General features: G+C 40.7%; 1 protein-coding gene across 1 annotated transcript in view; it reads left to right on the forward strand.

The window, feature by feature from the left end:
- The window catches only part of FSIP1 (fibrous sheath interacting protein 1), a 164,600-nt gene that overhangs the window by 134,007 nt on the left and 10,435 nt on the right, over positions 1 to 20,158 (forward strand). Inside the window, exon 10 of the mRNA XM_069492233.1 lies at positions 16,662 to 17,172. Within this exon, the coding sequence (XP_069348334.1) occupies positions 16,662 to 17,172 (511 nt within the window). The remainder of the gene's footprint in view (positions 1 to 16,661; positions 17,173 to 20,158) is intronic.

A 20,158-nucleotide genomic window follows, 5' to 3' on the forward strand; every position in this document is an offset into this window, starting at 1 on the left:
TGGCTCTATGTCACCATTTCATCTATAAGGTTCTTGACCATCACACAGGACACTATGTTAGTCCAATATATGTGACATCATGCTCCTAGGATCCGGAGGGATAGTAGGTAAGATACAGTAGGTACCACTGATGTCTTGGTGTAAGATCCATGTGTACTAGTGGGAAGGAGATGATCTTGACAGTCGTCCAGCATCCTCATGTCCCTCGCTACTTACACAGTAATGATCAATGTCTTGCAGATATTTTATTTTGTTGTGAAAAATAGGTCTTAAAAGGTCATATGCTAGTGTGGTGATGACAATGAATAAAGGGAAAAATCGTTTAAGTAACTTATAGTTCTTGGCTAAAAAGTGAAATTGCTGGAAAAATTAAAGTATAAAGTTGCATTTGGAAATAGAGCTGATTTATGAAGTGTGTAATATGTTCCATCCAGGTGTTGCTAAGTGAAATGCCTTCGGAGACCAGGAAGGTGACCTAAATGTATGAAATGGACAAGGGTAGACAATAAAGGAGACCATTGCTCTGGCTGGCTAGAGAGAGAATACACATTTTTCTTAAAGGCATTTAAGTTAAAAAAAAATTTAAACCATGTCCAAAAGAAACATTGGTTTGTGATACTACTATGACAATGAAGTAAGGAAAATAATTTATGAAATTATTTGAGCAAAGACTCCCAAAAGTGCAAATATCACTCAGCAAGTAGGAGATAAAGCTGTGCCAGAGAATAAAGAAGATGCTCTGACTCAAGATATGAGCATATACATGTGCAGCACATCCCTCTCCAAGAAAAAGTATTGCATTTATCAAACAAATATTTTTTAAGTTCTTACACGTCAAAATACTTTTCTAGGCTCTGAGCATTGAGCAGTAAAATGATCAAAGTCTCTGCCTCCACAGGCCTTATTTTGTGGTGGGAGGAGACAGACAACAAACAAAGAAGTAGGTTATATGGTGTGTAAAAGGGGGCAAGTGCTGCAAAGGGAACAAAAGAAAACAGAGGAAGGGCACAGGGAGTGCCAGTACGGTGGCGCTGTTGTGCTTTTACTAGGGTGGTCAGGGAAGGGCTCACTGAGGTGACATTTGAAGGAGTACTGATATCTGGGTGAAAAGCATTTCAGGAAGATGGGCATCAAGGGCAAAGGCCTTAAAGCAGGAGGACGGCTGCCATGTTCAAGGAGCAGCATGGCAGAGTGGCAGCCAGTGTGGCTGAAGGGTGTGAACAAGGAGGAAGGCGCAACCCTGAATATAGACAAGGCCTGAAAGGTCGTGGGGGAATCAGACTTCTCAGGAGTCTGACTTTTACTCCAAGGGAGTTGAGGACCATTGGAGGATTCTAAGCAGAAAGCAGAAAAACACCAATGATTTAACTTACATTTTGAATAGAATCACTCTGGGTTGAGCATACTCAGTAGGACAGCAAAGGTGGAAGCAGAAAGAATAGCTTGGAGGCCATTGCAGAGATCTGGTAAGAAAAGATGATGGATTAGGGTGGTAGCATGGAGGAAGTGAGAATGAGTTAGATTCTGGATATATTTTGAGGGTAGAAGCAAGAAGATTTACGGATGGATTGTATGCGTGCTGTCAGAGAAAGAATGGAACTAAGGGGTGTCTCCAAGGTTTCTCAGATGGAGAAGCCTATGTAGGAGGAGAGCTAGGGTGAGATCAGGGATTTGGTTTTGAACATGTTAAATTCAGATGGATATTACACATGTGAGTGAAGATGTTATATAGGCAGTTGGATATATGAATCTAAAATTAGAGGAGAGGTCCAAGCAAGAGATAAAAATTTGGGAGTCATCACTAAGTTTGAGATCTCACTGACATGAGATCACCGAGGTAGTGTAAAAGAAGAGATCCAAGGACAGAGTCCTGGGGAATTCCCCAAGATAAAGAGGTTGGGACCAATTGGCAAAGGAGATAGAAGAGGAGCAGCCAGTGAAGAAGGTGGAGAATCAGGTGAGACCAGTGGTCTGTACGCCAGGTGAAGGGTGATCAGCTGCGTTGTGTGCTGTTGAGAGGTCTGGTAAGGTGGGGACTGAGAATTGCTGCTTTAGAAATGAGCAGAGCACTGGTGTCATGGACAAGAGCAGTTTCAGTGGTGTGGTGGACTAAATGCTGTTTGGAGTGGGTTTAAGAAACAATTTTTTTTGTATGCTCATGGGAAAAATCGAGTAGAGAGAGAGAGAAAGTGGTGATGCAAAAGAGAGTGGAGAGAATTGGCAAGGCAGTGAGCTTGAGTAGGCAAGAAGGGGTGGTCTCTAGTGTACAGGTAGAGGGGCTGGCCATCGAGAGGGACAGAGTCCATCTAGTGACATGAGGGACGGGGGAGCACTCGGTGCAGGTGCTGGTAGAGGTGGTGGGGTTTGTGGAGGAACTGAGGGGAAAGAACTGAGGGCCCACACACAAGTTTCTGTATTTGTAAATTAGGGGGTCATGAGGGTCTTTAGATCTTTTAGTAATGTCAATGGTTTAGTCTGCTATCGAGTTTTTTCTACCTATTGTGCCATATATATGGCAACAAAGTCTAGTGTTTCAGTGACGTGAAGACTATGCAACCAGCATCTAACATTTTAATATCTAGCACTTAAATATGAAATGTACATTGAAATAAATTAGAATGATAGTATGCAGTGGCTTCAGTTTTGAAACAGAATGTTTAAATCCCTAATGAATTTCAAAATTCATGTATGGGTTCAATTAACTACATCTAAAGATTTTCATCTCCAATGGCTTCACAGTTTTATATTATTAATTTTAATGTAGTAAGTTAGTTATAATACAGTAATTATGCTATGGATTAATAGGCTTGTGGTAGTTTATAAATGCAGAATTGATTTTAACAGGTTAGTCATGAAAAAGTCACCTGCCTTAATTAATTAACTAGTGAATGAATTCAGGGCATGGTGGTGCACGCCTATAGTCCCAGCTACTTGGGAGGCTGAGGCCAGAGGATCGCTTTAGCCCAGAAGTTCAAGACCAGCCTGGGCAACATATCGAGACCCTTGTCCCGTAAAAAAACAAAAACAAAAAAACACAAACTAGTGAATTCAGTTCAGTAATGCATTTTGGTAATTTTAAAAAACTAGATTAAGGAAATTAATTGAGCATTTTAAAAGTATAGCCTATGTGGAGAAGATTTTGGACATTAAAGAGCAGTAATTATAGTCAGAGAATTTATATTCAGCAAAGGGAAGCACATATCTGAATCTACTTCTCTGTGTTTTCATTTTTATGCTCTTTGTTCAGCCTATCACCCTTAAATTAATTCTTATTACCTGATTTAGGAGAACTTGTGTTTTTACCCAGCATATTTGAAGTTGAAACATTAATTTGATTAAAAGGAAACAAATGCTGTTTATTATTTTGTCTGACTGTCCAAAAACAGTTATTTCCTATATTATAAAAGCAGAAGGTACAAAGATTTGATGATTTTTTCTATTTTTTCAGCCAAGATATTTTAGAATATTCAATTAGGTGATGTTTTCAACAGCCACCACATCAAACATCTGTTGGACTTTTCAGTCTTGATATAGTAGGATCCATATTCCATTCTAAATAAGTGACTCAGCACCACCATCTGGTGCAGAGGCCAGAGCTCATGCCAGCTCATTGGAAAGCAAAGGAAAAAATATTAATGTGACATGATTAGAAAATGCTCACATGAAAGGTGGGGGCCCTATTTTGGTTTGTTTATTTGAAGTATTTATTTACTACTAACGTAAATAAGATCTTTCCCCTATAAATACTTATGAAAAGAAATGTTTTTTTTGCCATGTTTGTGAGGCTTTCTATATAAGTCCATGAGTACATTTCCATAATTAAACCTAACCACAATCAAAGACTGATTATTATTCAGTTCTGTTTTCATGCAGACCACATTAAACCTCTGTGTCAGACTTGCAGTGAACACCACAGTGATAGGCTCAGAATGTAGGCTTTTTATTGCACTTGGGAATTTTTATGAATCTGAAATTTTTTCCCTTGGTAAGTGGGCATGAAGTTTGGGGGGAGGTATCTTTGTTGGCATCACTTTTGCCCATAGAGGGGGTGAGTCATTGCCTGGAGAGGGTGATATGGAGGGTACCTGATGTACCCATCTTTGCAAATAATTTGTCTGTCTACCCTTGCTGGGATCTGAAGTTTCCCATGTTGGGGAGCTCATCAGGAGGTAAAGCACTGTTCTCTGTTCTGCCCAAATCATAAGCAAAGGTTCATTAATTGATTAAATCATCATCATCCGAAGCCATGTGGGGAGAGCAGGCTCTGAAAGGAACACGACACAAGGGAGACAGAAGAGGTTGGGCCATGTTCTGGGACTACTGGTCATTAGGGGGACAGACTAAGGCCACTGAGTTTACAGGAGTGTGGTATCACTGCAGAAGGTGGAGGAACACCCAAAAGAGGCATCATATGGTCAAAAAACCTTTGCATGTGGCCATGTTGTACCAAGGCTCTGTGCTAGGAATGGGGACACAGAGATGATGAGGACCTGGTCTCAGCCTTAAGTCATTCTAGCAGGGAAGGTAGATGCAAGGGTGCTGAGATGGCATAAGGTGGTGTTCCAGGTTTGGGAGACGCAGAGGGCAGCTGTCACCCACTGGAGAGGGCCTCTTGTTTACGTGTTTGCCTTAAATCTATGAGGCGATGGGGCTGTCACCACTAGGCTGCTCTGCTGTATGTCATTGTCATATGTAAAGTAGAGGGTGGAGGGCATGTTCTGTTACCATGCTGCTGCCAGAATGCTCCCCCCGGAAAATGGAGTTTAACCAGCTTTTCTAAGCATCTGTGTGAAGACAATTAGGAATATGAAAAGCCCTAGCTTTATATTCTGGCTTCATTTTTTATTTGTTTTGGGCCTTTTATCCAGACGTTTAATTTCTCTAAGGCTTAGTTTCCTTATCTGTTCAATGTGGAGGATGATTTCCCAATTCCCCCTATTGTGTCGTTGGGAGAGTTAAACAGAGTAATGTGTATCAGTGCTCTTGGGACCTGGTGGATAGACAGTGCAGGGCTGTCAACCCCGTCCACTCCATGCCCCACCCCAGGGCAACTGACTAATGACCTGGGCTGGTCTGGACACCTGCGTAATATAGAACCTGATGACAGGGAGGGAGGCGGAGAAATTCATCCCTCTCTTATAGCCTCTTGCTCTGTGCAGCAAGGAAAATATCTAAATGCATCATTTAAGAGAGAATATGCATCAGGCTATTTAGATCTTTCTGAATTTGGATCCAATTCACTAAATGGCTTTATTTGTTTGAAATCTAGAGATTTTAACTCCCATAATTTGGATCATAGCATAACTTAGAACTTCTTATTCACAGTATATTATCCTTATTCTCAGCAGTAGCATGATTTCACTTTCAGATTGGCAAATGTAAAAGGACAGTTCACTGAGCAGCAATATTAATAGGGAGCTTCTTGTTTATGTAATGACGTCGGGCTTTGTGTGCTGTACAGAATGTACAGGGGTAATTAGATATTTCAGATACGTGTCTAGACAGGGCAAAGCTTCAGGAGCACTTGCTCAGCCCTGGGAAATGCTATAGGTCATCCGTTTGTGACCAGAAAAAGCTCCCCATGATTAATGAGTTAAATGTGGAGTTGACTCTATGGAGCTAGATTTACACCCAAGAGGAAAATCAGATCTGATGAAATTTGACAGGGCTGACCATTTGTAGAACTAGACTAGGCCTAACTTTGCCTGGCGTGGTCTGATTTGAGGGTGCTACAAGTGTATCTTCCAAATACCATCTAGCTCTGGGGCGGAATTCTATTCTTTGAATCACCTCTTTGGGTTAAGTCAGTCTGATTTGAAGAAGCGCCTGTAAAATGTGGGTTTGTTCCTTGAGAGGGTTATACATTGACCTGGATTGCTTAGACTTACGGAGAGTAATGAGGAAACACATCTCAGGATTTCATGTGAAGGCAATAGGAAGTGTTTAAAAGTTTGGCATATATCTTCCTGAGGAGGGTGTGCTCCGGGGGAGAGGGCTGAGGGGCAGCAGGAAGTCTTCAGATGCCCTAGGAAGAGAGAGAAAAAGGAGGGGAGCTGGTGAGAGGGACTGTGCATGTCTGTGTGTGTGAAGCAAGGGCTGAACCTGTTTCCCCCTCAGCCCTGGGCTTCACATGCCTCACCTGGAGGCCTGACATTGATTGTTTTGAGCAAAGATAAAAGTATCTAGAAACTAGCCCCTTTCTGGTTACTACAGTACTTTCTGGTACTGAAGCCTTCATAGTGTTTGTCTTGAAGTACAGACCTTCCCGGAGCAATGGCAGAGATTCACATACCACCTTCTCCCACTTTGTGTGCCCTCTTCCAGCCTCTCGTGGCCTCTGTAGGCCCACATGTGAATCCACTCGAGTACACGTGACAATCTTATCCGTAAAGCTCCATTCCTGGTATCCTAGAGAGATCCTCAAAGGCAGGTGACAATTGAACTTGGAAAGTACAGACTTTAGTTTCTAACTCCCGAGAGAGGTCATCTGGCCACTGCTGCCGCCGCCACCTTCTGCGCTGAAGCTTGGGTTTGCTGTTGATGCTCTGGCATTGACTGGACTCCTACCTGCTCTGCATCAGGCACGACCCCAGCTGCTTTACCCATGTAGCTCATGCTATTGCAACTGTTACTTGTTAGTATTCCTCGCTAGTTACGAAGAGTCAGCTAGTTGTTAGCATTTTTTTCTTTCTTTCTTTTCTTTTCTTTTTTTTTTTTGAGACAGGGTGTTACTCTGTTGCTTGGACTCCAGCAATCCTCCTATCTCAGCATCTTGAGTGGCTGGGACTAACGGGCGCATGCCACCACACCTGGCTAATTTTTCTATTTTTTTAGAGACAGGGTCTTGCTCTTGCTCAGGCTGGTCTCAAACTCCTGACCTCAAGTGATCCTCCTGCCTCGGCCTCCCAGAGTGTAGTTGTTAGTATTTCTATTCTACCAATGAGAAATGTGAGGTTTTGAGAGGTCATTTGCCCAATATCAAACAGCTGGGGAGTGAGAGAGTTGGGATTTAAACTTAGAATGTCGTCTTCCTTCTGTTACTCTATGCTCTTGTTAACTGTATTTCCTGGCCCTCTAGGGAAAGGGGTTTCTATTGCTTTCAAAAAGATAGTGTGCAAGCCTAAGGAACACTTAACTGGAGGGTGGGGAGAGCTTTCCCAAATGGCATGTAAAATAAAATGCTGTGGAAAAACAACATGGAGACACATCTAAGATGTGGAGTAATGTCACATGTTTGTATGGCTCACCTAGTCCTTCATTTTGATTCCTCAGTGGCTGTTAGAGTCTGCTCCTGCCTAACTCCTTTTAGCCCCCAGGCCTGGTCTTGCAGTCTGCCCACCCAGAACGAAAGCAGGCCTCCCATGTCATTGCAGTGGGCATGCCTTAGCACTGAGCAACATGCGATGGCCTCTTTTGTGCCTCATGCTTGTCATTCTTTTTCTGTTTATCTTGACACTTGAACCTAAGCCATGACCTTTGCTTTCTCCCCCAGCTCCAAATCATATTCTCCCTCTAGCTATGCTGCCTCTGGCTGCCCTGGGCAAATGTCCTCTCAGGCCTCCAAAGTATTTTCTCCTTTGTCTCTGCTGCCTTGGACAGTGCTCTGCCACTCCGGTCCCAGTAATGCCAGTAGGAACCATTAAGCCATAAGCCCCTAGGATCCTGAAGCATCACTTTGCCTCCTACAGGCTTGACAGTGCTGACCATAGCCCTGCGGTCCCTGAACCTAGCCAGCGCCACCATGTGAGCCTTGCTGACAGTTTGCAAAGGCTGGGTGGAGCTGCTGGCCCTGTGCTCCCAGGCCACCCTGTTGGGCTCAAGCTGCTCCCTTCAGAGCCCTGCCAGGACTTGGAGGCTGTATTGTGAATGTCTTAGTCTGGAAAAGCAGGGCCTAAGGCAAAAGTGTATATGCTGCCACTTAATTGGTGAAAGCATCACCAAAGAAGCAGAGTGGGGGACAAGGGAAGTGACACAAAGAAAGAGAGAGAACACATATGAGAGCTGTATTATCAATCTGGCCTCTGCTTACTAGCAAGTGTAGCTGATTGATCCTGAGGGACATCTTCAGAGAGCTGCCCTATAGATGACTGCATTTCAGCGCAGTCCTTCTAGGAGGAAGAAGGGAAAAGAACTCCTTCACTGGCTCTCTTCCCGCCTTGGTCAAAGTCTGCCCCAAGGGTCATTAGTACTCCTGCACTTCTGGTTTGCACAAGCCTAGAAGTGGCTAGCTGACCACCTACATCCATTAACAACTCATACCTTGGCAGCAACGCAGAGATCCTGGGTGGGAGGCAAGAGGATGTGATGTGCCCATGGTGATGTGAGGGGCCATGACAGTGGCATCAGCAGCAACACCCAGGCCTACAGCTGTGGGAGCAGCACAGGCATGTTAGGTCTGCTCAGCCCAGCAGCAGGCAGGGGCACAGGTCTGGGTGATGGATAAGCTGAATCTGGTCACAGGGGAGCATTTTAATGTCAGTGCAGCTCGGCCCTGGACTTGTTTGTGCTGCTGGGGAACTTCTTGGCCATGCAAGGAAATATTTAGTTTCCTTTTCCAGTTCCTAGGGTTGAGCATCAGTTTGAGGAGTCTCTGTTGTGCGTGTGGGTTCCAGCTGGGTGTGCTTTCTGATTGGGTGGGGGTCCAGTTAATCCTACAATAGTGAGATGCTTCTCACAACAAGAGGCAGAGGAGCTGTCCTCAGGGCAGCTGATGAATGTGGCATTGACCACACATCGAGGGCCCATGTCTCTGGAAAGCAGAAGTGGTTGGAACCTGAGGCCTTGTCCAATCTATTGACTGGCCTGGTGAGGCCAGGTACTACGTTCTAGGCTGCCACACATCTCTACCTTGTTTCGGCACTGGTAGACAGCCCCTGAGTGCCCACCTGGACAAGGTGTGAATGGGGATCATTCATCGTCCTTAACATCTGTTAGATACACTCCCCTGACCTGGCTGTAAATAAGCCCCTGTTGAGGCTGATCCCATACAGACCACAGCACCCCCACCTTCAGGCCAGCCCAGCTCAGAAAACACAAGTAGAAGGTCCCAGAGACAGAGTTCTCAGGATACCTTCTCTTCAGTTTTGAAGTTTAGGTGATGTCAAGCAAAGTATTGAAAGTTCTGCAGAGGCAACCCCTGTGGCCATACACAGGTTTCTATGTCTCCAGTGTGACTCATCTTCCAGCTGACTTCCTGTAGAAGAGTGAGGCTTGATCTGGGTCCTGCAGAGGTTAGGAAATTTTAAAAACTAATGGCCTTCTTGACTTCTGACCCCATCGTGACCTCCCTTGACCCAGCTTATCTCTACATGGTAAAAATAGACATCATCAAACTGAGGGTACAGAAGGCCTTCACCCACACAAATGATTCTCATAACCGGGACTGACCAATAAACAAGCTAGCAGAGCAGTGGGAGTTAGTTGCTCTAAAGTGACAGACTGGATATACATACTTCCCTGGGGTGGGGCTGGGGGTGGGCGAGGTTCCCCTGTGACCATAAGAACTGCTCGGTTTGGAGCCACTTTCTAGGCTCTTTACGCACATGTGCACGCCGCATCTCCTGGCCAGGCTTGCTTAGCCGGGAGCGTGGGGCCAGGGTGCCAGGCTCCCTCCTGCTGCAGAGCTGGAGCCCCAGCCTTGTTTCAGGAAAGGAAGTGATCTACATGTGACAAAAGGGCCATTCCGGCGACTTGGTCAGAACAAAGGGCATCTGATCCAAGTGGGCTTACTGTCTCTACTGGGAGAAAATAGCTACTGCTGGCAATCCTCAAATGGTAATTGTCCCGCAAAATGGAAACATGAAAGCCCCTTTCTGTCAGTCACCCTGTTAGAAATCAAAGTATCGAAGTCAGTCTGGCTGTCCTCTGCACACCTTCCCACCCTTCTGTGACTATGTCACCAACAAGCCGAGTTCCTGTCCCTTTTCAAATTGTAGGAATTGAGAAACTCATTTCCTGCTTCTTGCTCCTCCCTTCCATGTCCATTGTCACCGTACACACTGAGGTCCTGCTGGCAGCCACCCCTCTCATCCTGGTAGATAGCAACAGAAAGCCTGGATTTCTGAAACCATGGGGCCAGTCCTGCCACCTGGGTCACAGAAGAGGCATCACAGAGTGCTCAGGGCATCACAGCTACTCAGCAGGCAAACCCACAGGCAAACCTTCCAGGCCCTGCCTCCCTAGCTGTTTGGGGAAGAGGCTGCAGCCTGGGCAAGGGCAGTGTCTGGTTCTGCACGGTGACTTTGACATGCCAGGCCCCACAGAAAAGTGGGCTTCCCACAGCAGCACCACATTCACGCCTCACATCAGCGCAGCTTGCCTTGACCTACTTCACACTGACTGCAATTCTGTCTACAGATCCTCCGGCAGAGCTGACCCGGGGCTGACTCACTTTCCTGTTTACAGCCTCGCCTCAACCCTCACTCCTAATGTTTTACATAGTTTCTCTGGTAATGACCTTTGCTACTTTTTTGACTGGAGTTCAGATTCTCTTCTGGCCAGACAGCCTGTGACCATTCTGGTTAAAAATATGCCAGGTCTTCCCTGGCCCCCAAGACCCTTTGTCCCTGGTGTGGGCACCTAAGAGCCCAGTACCTCCCAGACGTGCTTTTATATGATTGCAGCAGCCTCAGTGTGAGAGAGGAGGGTGGGAGAACAGAGGAGGCAGAGAAGGAGCTGGGAGAGGGAGACAGAGTAAGGCCTGTCCTTCTATGAATCCTTCGTACCATTGATGCAGATGTTAAAATGAACACTAATTATTTTACCCCCATAATTTTAAGATTTGTTTAACCTAAAAGAGCCACAGCTGATATAAACCTACTGAGCCCATATGAGCCTCTCTGGAGCATTTTGACTTGATAGTGCTGCTTTGTAGTCTATTTGGAATGCTCTTACTTTTCTATCCACAAGTAAATGTTTTCTGACAACAGTTCTACCTTTATATCTCAACTAACTATTCAATGAGTAATCAGATTTAATGAGATTGGTGAAGTTTGGAAACATCTTGATTGTTAATCCTTTAATTGATAATCAGTGTGTGTCAGGTCCCTTCTAACGGTTACTTCATAGTAATTATAGTTTAACAATATGATAGATTTATTTTGGGACCACTGCCCTGTTGATGCCTTCTTTGGGAAATCATGCTTACCTTCAGCCGGGCTTGGGTGGCTGTGTTTATACCATGCGACTCTCAGCACCCGTGATTGGACCCATGGTGGACACTTGAACCTGACAGAAGCAGTCCGTCAACCTGGTCAGTGACCAACCAAGTTATCTTGCTTGAAAATTCAAGCTGAAGGACATAGAGACCATAGTCAGTCATTGGTGGATGTTAGACTCGTAAGGCCATGTTGAATGAGGACCAGAGTCAGTTCATGCTACGTAGGTAAGCTGAGGTTGTGAGAAAGCTGAAACCATTAATAAGCAGAGAAAGCTGGTTTGCAGAGAAGAGGATGCATCGGGCAGGTGGTGAGTGAAAAGACCATATTGACCCAGAAAGAGAGTGATGGAACACATGGCTTTGGTTCCTGGTAGCTTCTCAGCTCCAGACTCCAAAAGGCCTGTCTACCGTATTTCCTGCTTATTGGTATCGGTGAAATGACCTCATGGATCTTAAAACAACCCTCACTCCTACTACATCTGTTTTTGAGATAAGGCCTTCTGTTCCTTATAGCCAAAAAAACCTTGACTAAAATCAACTACTACTAGGTGTTGCCAGCAGTGGCTGTAACAGAGAGTTGTAAACTTATATCTTGGTAATTAAGCAAAGGGCGGAATGTTTTCTAGTTGCTTATTTTGAAGTAAAACTGGCTGTCATTAAAAGCTGTTTACATCCATACTCTCGTCGTTAATCATTTAGGACATTGTGGCTTTCCACCCTTTTCTCACTTGCGATAATGGTATTGGCTTTATAGGGTGGGTCTTTAGAAACTCTGTTAGGAGGGAAAAAACCCCAACATAAACTTACATCAAAGGACAAGATTGCCTTTGCTGGTTGGCAGTGGTGCACTTTCTCATTATCTGCACCAGGGACATAATCTTGATTGCCTTGTCAACAAATCCATTGCCTAAATACCTGGAGATTTTTATGGTTAGGGAAACTCTGGATATATATATAGCACAGGAAGGGAGGCAGGGAAGAGAGTGAGGTACTACACAGTGTGTCTTACATCTCCAGGAATGATGAGTTCACTCCTCATCAAATTTAGCTCCTACACCAAACTGGCATTTATCTGGGTGGAGAAGTGTAAACAGCGGGTGCCCTAGAAGTGGAGCTGTGGCTGTCGTCTTCTTTTTCTTTTTCCAAATGAGTCAGAAGAGAGGGCATTATTTAAATTTGCATAAAACACTAAGCTACTCTGGTAATAAATTCTCAAGAGAAATACTCTGCAGGAAGAATTTTTATATCGGAGAGAATGGACAGAAAAATGAATGTCAGCTGGGAAAAGGACACTTGGAGAATGGTAGTGGGAGAACTCATTTACAGTGTGGCAGTGTTGTCTAGTGGCTGGGCACATGGGCTCTGGACCCAGACTACCTGGCTTCAAATCCTGAGTCCACCATTTAGTAGCTGTATGACCTTAGAGAGGTTATTTAATGTCTTAGTGCCACAGTTTTTTCATCTATAAAATGGGAATATCAATAGTATCTATAAATTTATTTCTCATATAAATTTGTTGCAAAAATTAAAGGAATCAATAAATGTAACATGCATAGAGCAGTGTCTGGCCCAGAGTAGGTGCTTAATAAATGCTATTTATTACTATTTTGTAAGACATCACCTGGTATGCCAATAAGACCAGCAAGATGCCCGGGAACTAACACCGCAAGTGTATTATATATTATTTTCCTGATGAAGAAAATCTAATACATTTACTATTTGACCATGGAATTAGTGTGTATTGGCTGAAACAAGAAAGAAGATTCATAACAGGGCTATTAAAATGAAGATGGGAAGATATAAGGAGGGAAAATAGACTGGGCTGTGATCTGGAAAAATAAAGACTGAGATGTACTATGTTGAATTTTATGCAGGACAGGAATAGTATGAATAATAACTTGTTTATGAAATACTGGGAAATTAGAGCTGGCATGAAAGACGAATACTTGAGGTGAATACTTGAACAGATGGCTACTTGACTGTGCATGCACAGTGAGTGGTTCAGTTGTGGAGCTCGTTGGCTCGGGAATGTTAAGAGCAATCTGGACGAAGGCTATGAGCTGTGGTCCCTTAACTATTGAGGATAGTTAGGGATGTTACTGAGAGAGCCCTAGTTTAGTCCAGTTCAGCATAGGTAAATAACTTATGTTAATACAGTCCTTAACTCATCTGATTCTCACAATAGTCATTTACTGAGCTTTTACTGTGGGCAAAGCTCTTCTAGGAATCAAAAGATGCGGAAGATGGACTGTGTTAAAGTTTGTGATCTGTATTCCCACCGAGAAGCACTGTAGTTAGATTAATTTCATTTGAGGGGTTAATGTATTTGATTCACTGTTGTTTACAGTGTTTGGGACCAGAGGATTTTTAGTTATTTTATAAAAGTTTAGGATTGGTATTGTGAAGGAGCTAAAGAATTAAAAGCTCTCTTTTTGTTATTGTTTTGTTTTCATAATTCTACCCAGGCTACACTCTAAAGTCAATAGAAAAGTTTATTTTAAAATGTATTGTTATTTTTGGAGTAGTTCATAAAGAGCGATCTTAGAGTTAGAAGTTAATTTAGAGATTATCTTCTTCAATTCCTCATTTCACAGATACAGGAGATGGGCCCCTGAGACTTTAGGTGACATGCTCAAGGTGGCAAAGCTTGGATGGAAGCCCAGGTTCTAGTCTCCTGTGTTTTCTTTCCTTTCTGGCCGCTTCCCCAAAGAGGATCAGAGTAATTGTAGTTCAGCTTATTTCTGTGTACACACAGGCTGAAATATGTAATGTTTTATCTCAGGGGACCCAGTGGAGCTTCAGCTTCAGAGCCACTCACTTGTAAGAGCTTTGGAGTCAGGAGAGGAGCCAGTTTGCAACCAGCAAACATTTCTGTAAGCGTTTCTTGTCAATGACCTAAAGAGATACTACGGGAGATGGATTTGACTCTCCAAGACTCCAGTAATTTGTGGTGCTCTTTTTCACATTCTTACAAAAAAAAAGAAATTTACTTTTATACCTAATTTTATGTTTGTAATTTTATATTCTTTGTTTTTTAAATAAGTGCCCTCCCCCTGCTCCTAAATTATATAAATTTCTGGCTCCATGAAACCTGCATCTGCTTCTGATGTCTAGACATATAATCGGTTGGGTATTTCATTTAAATATTTTAAATTTTTATTTCTAAATTTATTTTTATTTAAAATATTTGAATACATTTGAATTACTTTTATTTTTACATTTTAAACTAATTTTAATTTTTATTATAGTAACAAGATAGTTACAGAAAAAGTTAAGATGTTTTAAACTAAAATGGCAGCCCTATGCCTCAGCCTTCTCCGCCCTTTGATTTGCTTTCCAGAGTCAACTACTTTTAATTCCTTTAGATGTTTCCCCCCAATGTTTATCACTATATTGTTTCTTAATAACTGTCTTTCTTAATTGATTAGTTTTAGACATTATGTATGGGGTTCCTGTAATGATAGCTAAGAATTTAACTTTGTTACTTCAAACACCCTTTCTCTTTCCTCTCATTTCCCCCAAATAATTAAATTATAATTTTTGGTTACTTCAATCATCTGTATTTACATTATGATGACTGTGTAAATATTATCCACAGCAGAAACAAGTATTATCCTATGATATTCTTTCTTATAAAACTTTGTATTTGCCCTAGAGTTAATAATCATCTTATTTTTCTTTTGCTTAGTTTTCTTTGTATTTATCTGAATGTACTGCCTTTCCTTTCTTTTTGTATAACTTTTTTTTTCCCAAAGTGCATAATTGCTTTGTTTTCCTTTTATTACTTTTTCTGTGTATCTAGCCAAATATACCATCAGAACTGTCACGTGTCTATCCTATCAGCATTATTTTTGGAAATGGTCAAGCATATCAGATAATCTATAATCTACCAATCCTCCCCCTACCTTTTTTTCCCTCCCTCCCATAATCCTATATCCTAATATAGACTGATTTCTTTTTTCTGATGTCTGGAAATTTATAATGATAAGCCTTTGGTAAAGATGTTTGGTGAAGATGACTCTCAGTGGGCTCCTTATAAATCCTCAGGAATTATCTGTTCATTATGAACAATTTTGTATAAGCAAATTTTGAAAGTGTATTTTAAGTGCCTAGTGGTGTAGAAGGGCTGTCTTCATTTTCTAGTTGACTAAGTTTACATAGTAGGATGTAGGGAATGCTCTTGATAATGGATAAAGTACTTATTGTGGATGTCTGAAATGTCTAGTGCTTAAGAGTAGAATTTGCTAATATATAATCCAAATCCTGTTTCTTGACCTGTATATTAACTTTAGAGTGAGTTACCTGAATTTTGAATTCCATATAATTACTGAGAATATATTTCCAAATAATTTCTTATTATTTTTATACTTGTAGTGGCACTTGCCACTATGAAAGTTAGCTTTAATATAGATAAGTTAAATATAATTTTAAAACGTGATATATTTTAAAAACTTGTTTTATGTACAAAACTTGTTTTATGTACTATTTTTATTAGCTACATTAGAAGTATTACATAATAATGGAGAATTAACTACACTAGTTCTAATGACAGCTTTTTTCCCCACTGCTTTACATAAACAGAATATTTAGTTATTTTTTACTGTGTACTCTCAAAGTAGGCAATGGCATTATTTTACTTTGCTGAAGTAGAAATTAAGGCCATTGCAATTCATGATTAAGTTTTCTTATGAGGACTTCTTGTTCTCAGACAATTCATTCCTCTGTTAAAGAGGATTAATGTTTTCCTAGATAATCCACTGCATCATTCAAGGAAGACACTGATTTTTCTTGGAGAAGGAGAATTTTTTTCAGTATGTTTCAATATGTTTTAAACTTATTCCTTTTTGAGATTCTTGTATCTCAAGTGACATGCTCTTCCTTTTTCATAGAACATGGCTCTCTACTTTGATTTGATTTATTTATATTTATTTCCTGAAATATCATGAGAAGAAAAAAATATTTTTGAATCCTTAAGGTTTTGATTGAAACACCCAACCCTGGTAAGCTTTACAAGCAGAGATTAAAGTGTATGATTAAATCCTTCTCCCAAAATGCACCACTCCTGGAATGCCCCTGGCCTCTGCCTGGACCTGTAGCTTTGAAGCAGCTCAGGATGCGCCACCCATTCACCCTTCCTTTTCTGTCCTCAGCAGTATTGTCTGCTCAGAGTTGTGGACAGACATAGGAGTGGTGAATCCCCAGGGGCAGGGGCAGTCTGCCCTGTTTGCCTGAGAATTTTTTTCCTAGTTAAGGAATTGAATGGTGGTAAGATTGATGCTGAGGAATGGTTGAGGGCAGAGAAACATCTATTTAAGATTATGGCAGGATTATGACATTTCCCCTGCACTTTTGGATACTTTAAAATGAATTATTTTCCTGCCTGCATGTGTTGTGTAAGGGGTTTCATGGCACTTGCATTTATATTGTATTACTGGAAGCGTACCAAAAGTAAATGTGTTTACTCAACCAATTGACTATGTAAACTTTTGGTTTGTTTCATCAGTTAGATTCCACATCACTTCTCTCTGAGGAACGGTTAAAGTGTCTTCTGGATGAATGCACATTCAAACAAAAATCCATCATTAGACTTTCTTCACAAAGAGGAACCAAAGACATTGAGGATACAACACCCGCATTCCACCAGCTTTCCAGATCCATCATCTCTGAGTCGCTAATTGGGCCAGAAACAGAGGTCCAGAAAACTGAGGTAGAGGATGCCCATATGCTTGACAATGCAGAATGTGAAGCTTCTAAAGGCTACTATCTCACTAAAGCCTTGACTGGGCATTACATGTCAGAAGCTCTTGTCACTGAAGCAGAGAGTATGAAATGCTTCCAGTTTTCCAAGGATGAGGTTGTTAGTGACACGAAAGACTATTTTATGTCAAAAACTCTTGGCATTGGGAGACTGAAAAGGCCCTCTTTCTTGGATGATCCACTGTATGATATCAATGTGAGCCTTTCATCAGAAGATCAACATCTGAAACTCAGCCCTCCAGAGAAACCAAAAACAGGTGAGGCTTGGAGAACATGTGTTTTGATGAATAACTTTTAGAAGCATCTCAATATAAAGATAGTATGGTTTAAAGTAGAGTAGCATAAGAAGGTATATTTGTAAGTCAGAGATAGTGTCAATAAGAATATGCAAACATAAGAACATATGTAGCAATGCTCTTATGAAGTCAAGGTTGAGATTTATACCCTTATGGAATACATTATTCTTGATGGTAATTGTCATCTAGAAAGCGATGTTGATTTCAGAGGAAAAGACAAATCAGTTTGAATAGAAATAGATAATTTGAATAGATTTGCTTAGTGTTTCAGCCTCTAAATTTCAGTGATGAAAATTTCCAAAGTATGAATTTGGAATGTAAAATGCCATAGCTCATTGTGGTTATAGTAGTTTCAATTAAATATGTGCAAACTTCCTGCCCCAGCCCACTCCTATATTCTCAGGTATTTTGTCAGATCCAGTGTTGCCTCTTACAGGATACAAATACTATAGGAAGGATACAAAATATATGATACTATGGGATGTTTTTGACAAAAACAAATATTCAATTATTTGTGTTAGAAATATGTCGCAATTCGTGAGTCTATTTAAATAGCTTCAACTTTTATCTTTAATGTAGATTATTCTAAAATATATTACCTATTAATCTATATCTATTAATATATTCCTTATTAAATCTATAATCTATTAATTCTGAACTAACTCAGACTTTCCTTTTGACTTCTGTTTTTGCAATCACTCAGGCCCCAAATCTGAGTCATCGTGAACAGCCCTCTCTCTCGTTTCCCACCTCCAATCTTCAAGTATTGTTTGTTCTGCTCCTGCAGTGTCTCTCACTCCCGCTCCTTCTTTTCTCTTCCTGTTACTTCAGCTGGACCAGTTCTATAACTCTCTTTTTAGGCCCCCTGACTCTGGTCTTTCCTCTCCTCCCATCATTGTTGACCACCACTAAACTAATTTCCTTAAAGTATAGCTTTGATAACCATACTTGTCATCTCAGAAAGCTTCTATAGCTTGGCACTGCCTATTAAATGAAATCTGAATTCTTTCACTTACTGTTCAAGGTCTCCATGGTGTGACCTGAAGTTCTCTTCCTAATCTCTAATTAGTCACGTAAATGTTACTTGGTAAATAGCTAGTCTGGTCTGAGGAATTCCAGTGCTTTCCTAGTCTCTGCTGTTACTCAGGCCCTTTCTTCCCAGGAATATTCAGGTCCCCCATCAGTGGTAGTTGAATTCCAACCTGTCCTCTCTGAATGTAACCTTTTCTGGTTCCCTCTGTTAAAAGTTTTATTTCTCTTGTGAATGTCCAAGCCCATTGGTTCCTGATCCGATAATTTTACACATACTGCTTTGATATTGTTATATATCCACCTACCTTCTCTTTCTTAAAATTGTGTAACCTTTTATAGAACAGATATCCTATCTTGCAATTCATTGTTACATCTTACATGATGTCCAAAGTACTAAAGTACAAAGTACCTTAAGCCAAGTGCCTGTTTAATAAATAAATTTATGTCCAGTTTTAGAATAATATACTAAAAATAGTGTTCACATTTATTCTTTACGTTATGAATGAAACCAGGTAATGTTGCTTAAGAATTATGTCTCATATTCTATATAGATATTTGGATATTTTTCTTTTTTAAATACAATTTTGAAATCTATAATTTTAAAAATTAATTTTTAATTAAGAAAATCCACTGCATACATTTATGAGGTACAATGTGATGATTTGATATACAATGTGGAAGGATTAAATCAAACTAACATAGCCATCAATTCACTTTTGTGGTAAGACATTTGAAATTTACTCTCTCAATTATTTTGAAATATATAATACATTATTATTGAGAATTTAATCCAGTTACATTAAAGGTAATCATTGATGAGGAAGGACTTGCTACTGCCGTTGTTTAATTTGTTTCTGGTTGTTTTGTAAATCCTTTGTTTCTTTCTTACCCTCTTGCTGACTTTCTTTGTGGTTTGATGATTTTCTCTGGTGGTATGCTTTGAATCTTTTCCTTCTGTATTTTGTGCAACTACTATAGCTTTCTGCTATGTGTTTACCATCAGGTTTACATAGACATCTTATATTTATAACAAGCTATTGTAAGCTGATAACAACTTTTGTTACATACAAAATCTCTACACTTCGCTCCCTCCCTACCTTTTATGATTTAAATGCAAAAATTTACATATTTTTGTAATATGTATCCCATAACAGTTGATTTTAGCTACAGTTGTTTTTGACAGTTTTGTTTTTTAACCCTCATAGTAGAGATAAAATTGCTTTATGCACTACCTTTACAGTATTAGAGTATTCTGAATATGATTATGTATTAATTTTACCATTGAGTTTTTTTTGCATTAGTAAGTATTGTGTTATTAATTAGGAGTGTTTCATTTCAGCTTAAAGAACTCCCTTTAGCAATTCCTCTAAGGCAGGCCTAGTGGTGATGAACTCTCTTTTGTTTGTCCGGGAAAGTTTTTATTTCTCCCTTATTTGTGAAGGACAGCTTTGCCAAGTAAAGTATTCTTGACTCGCAGTTTCTTTCCTCCTTCAGCACTTTGAATATATTATCCTACTCTTTTCTGGCTTGCAGGGATTCTGCTGAGAAATCTATTTTGGGACTCTTTTGAATATGAGATGTTTCTTATCTCTTGATGCTTTCAGGATTCTTCTTTGTCTTTGATTTTTGATAGTTTGATTATGATTTATCTTGGTGAACTCTTTTGGGGTTGAATTTGATTGGAGATCTTTTAGCTTCCTATACCTGGATCTGGTCATCTTTCCCCAGATTTGGGAAATTTGCAGCCATTATTTTCTTAAATCTGCTTTCTGGGCCTTTTTCTTTGTCTTCTCTTTCTTAGAATCCTATTATGTGAAAGTTATTTCTCTTGATGGTATCCCTAAATTCATGTAGGCCTTTTTCATTCTTTTTAATTATTTTTTCTTTTTGTTCCTCTGATTGTATAATTTCAAAT

Source organism: Eulemur rufifrons, chromosome 2, assembly GCF_041146395.1.
Source record: "Eulemur rufifrons isolate Redbay chromosome 2, OSU_ERuf_1, whole genome shotgun sequence".
Taxonomy (NCBI): Eukaryota; Metazoa; Chordata; class Mammalia; order Primates; family Lemuridae; genus Eulemur; species Eulemur rufifrons.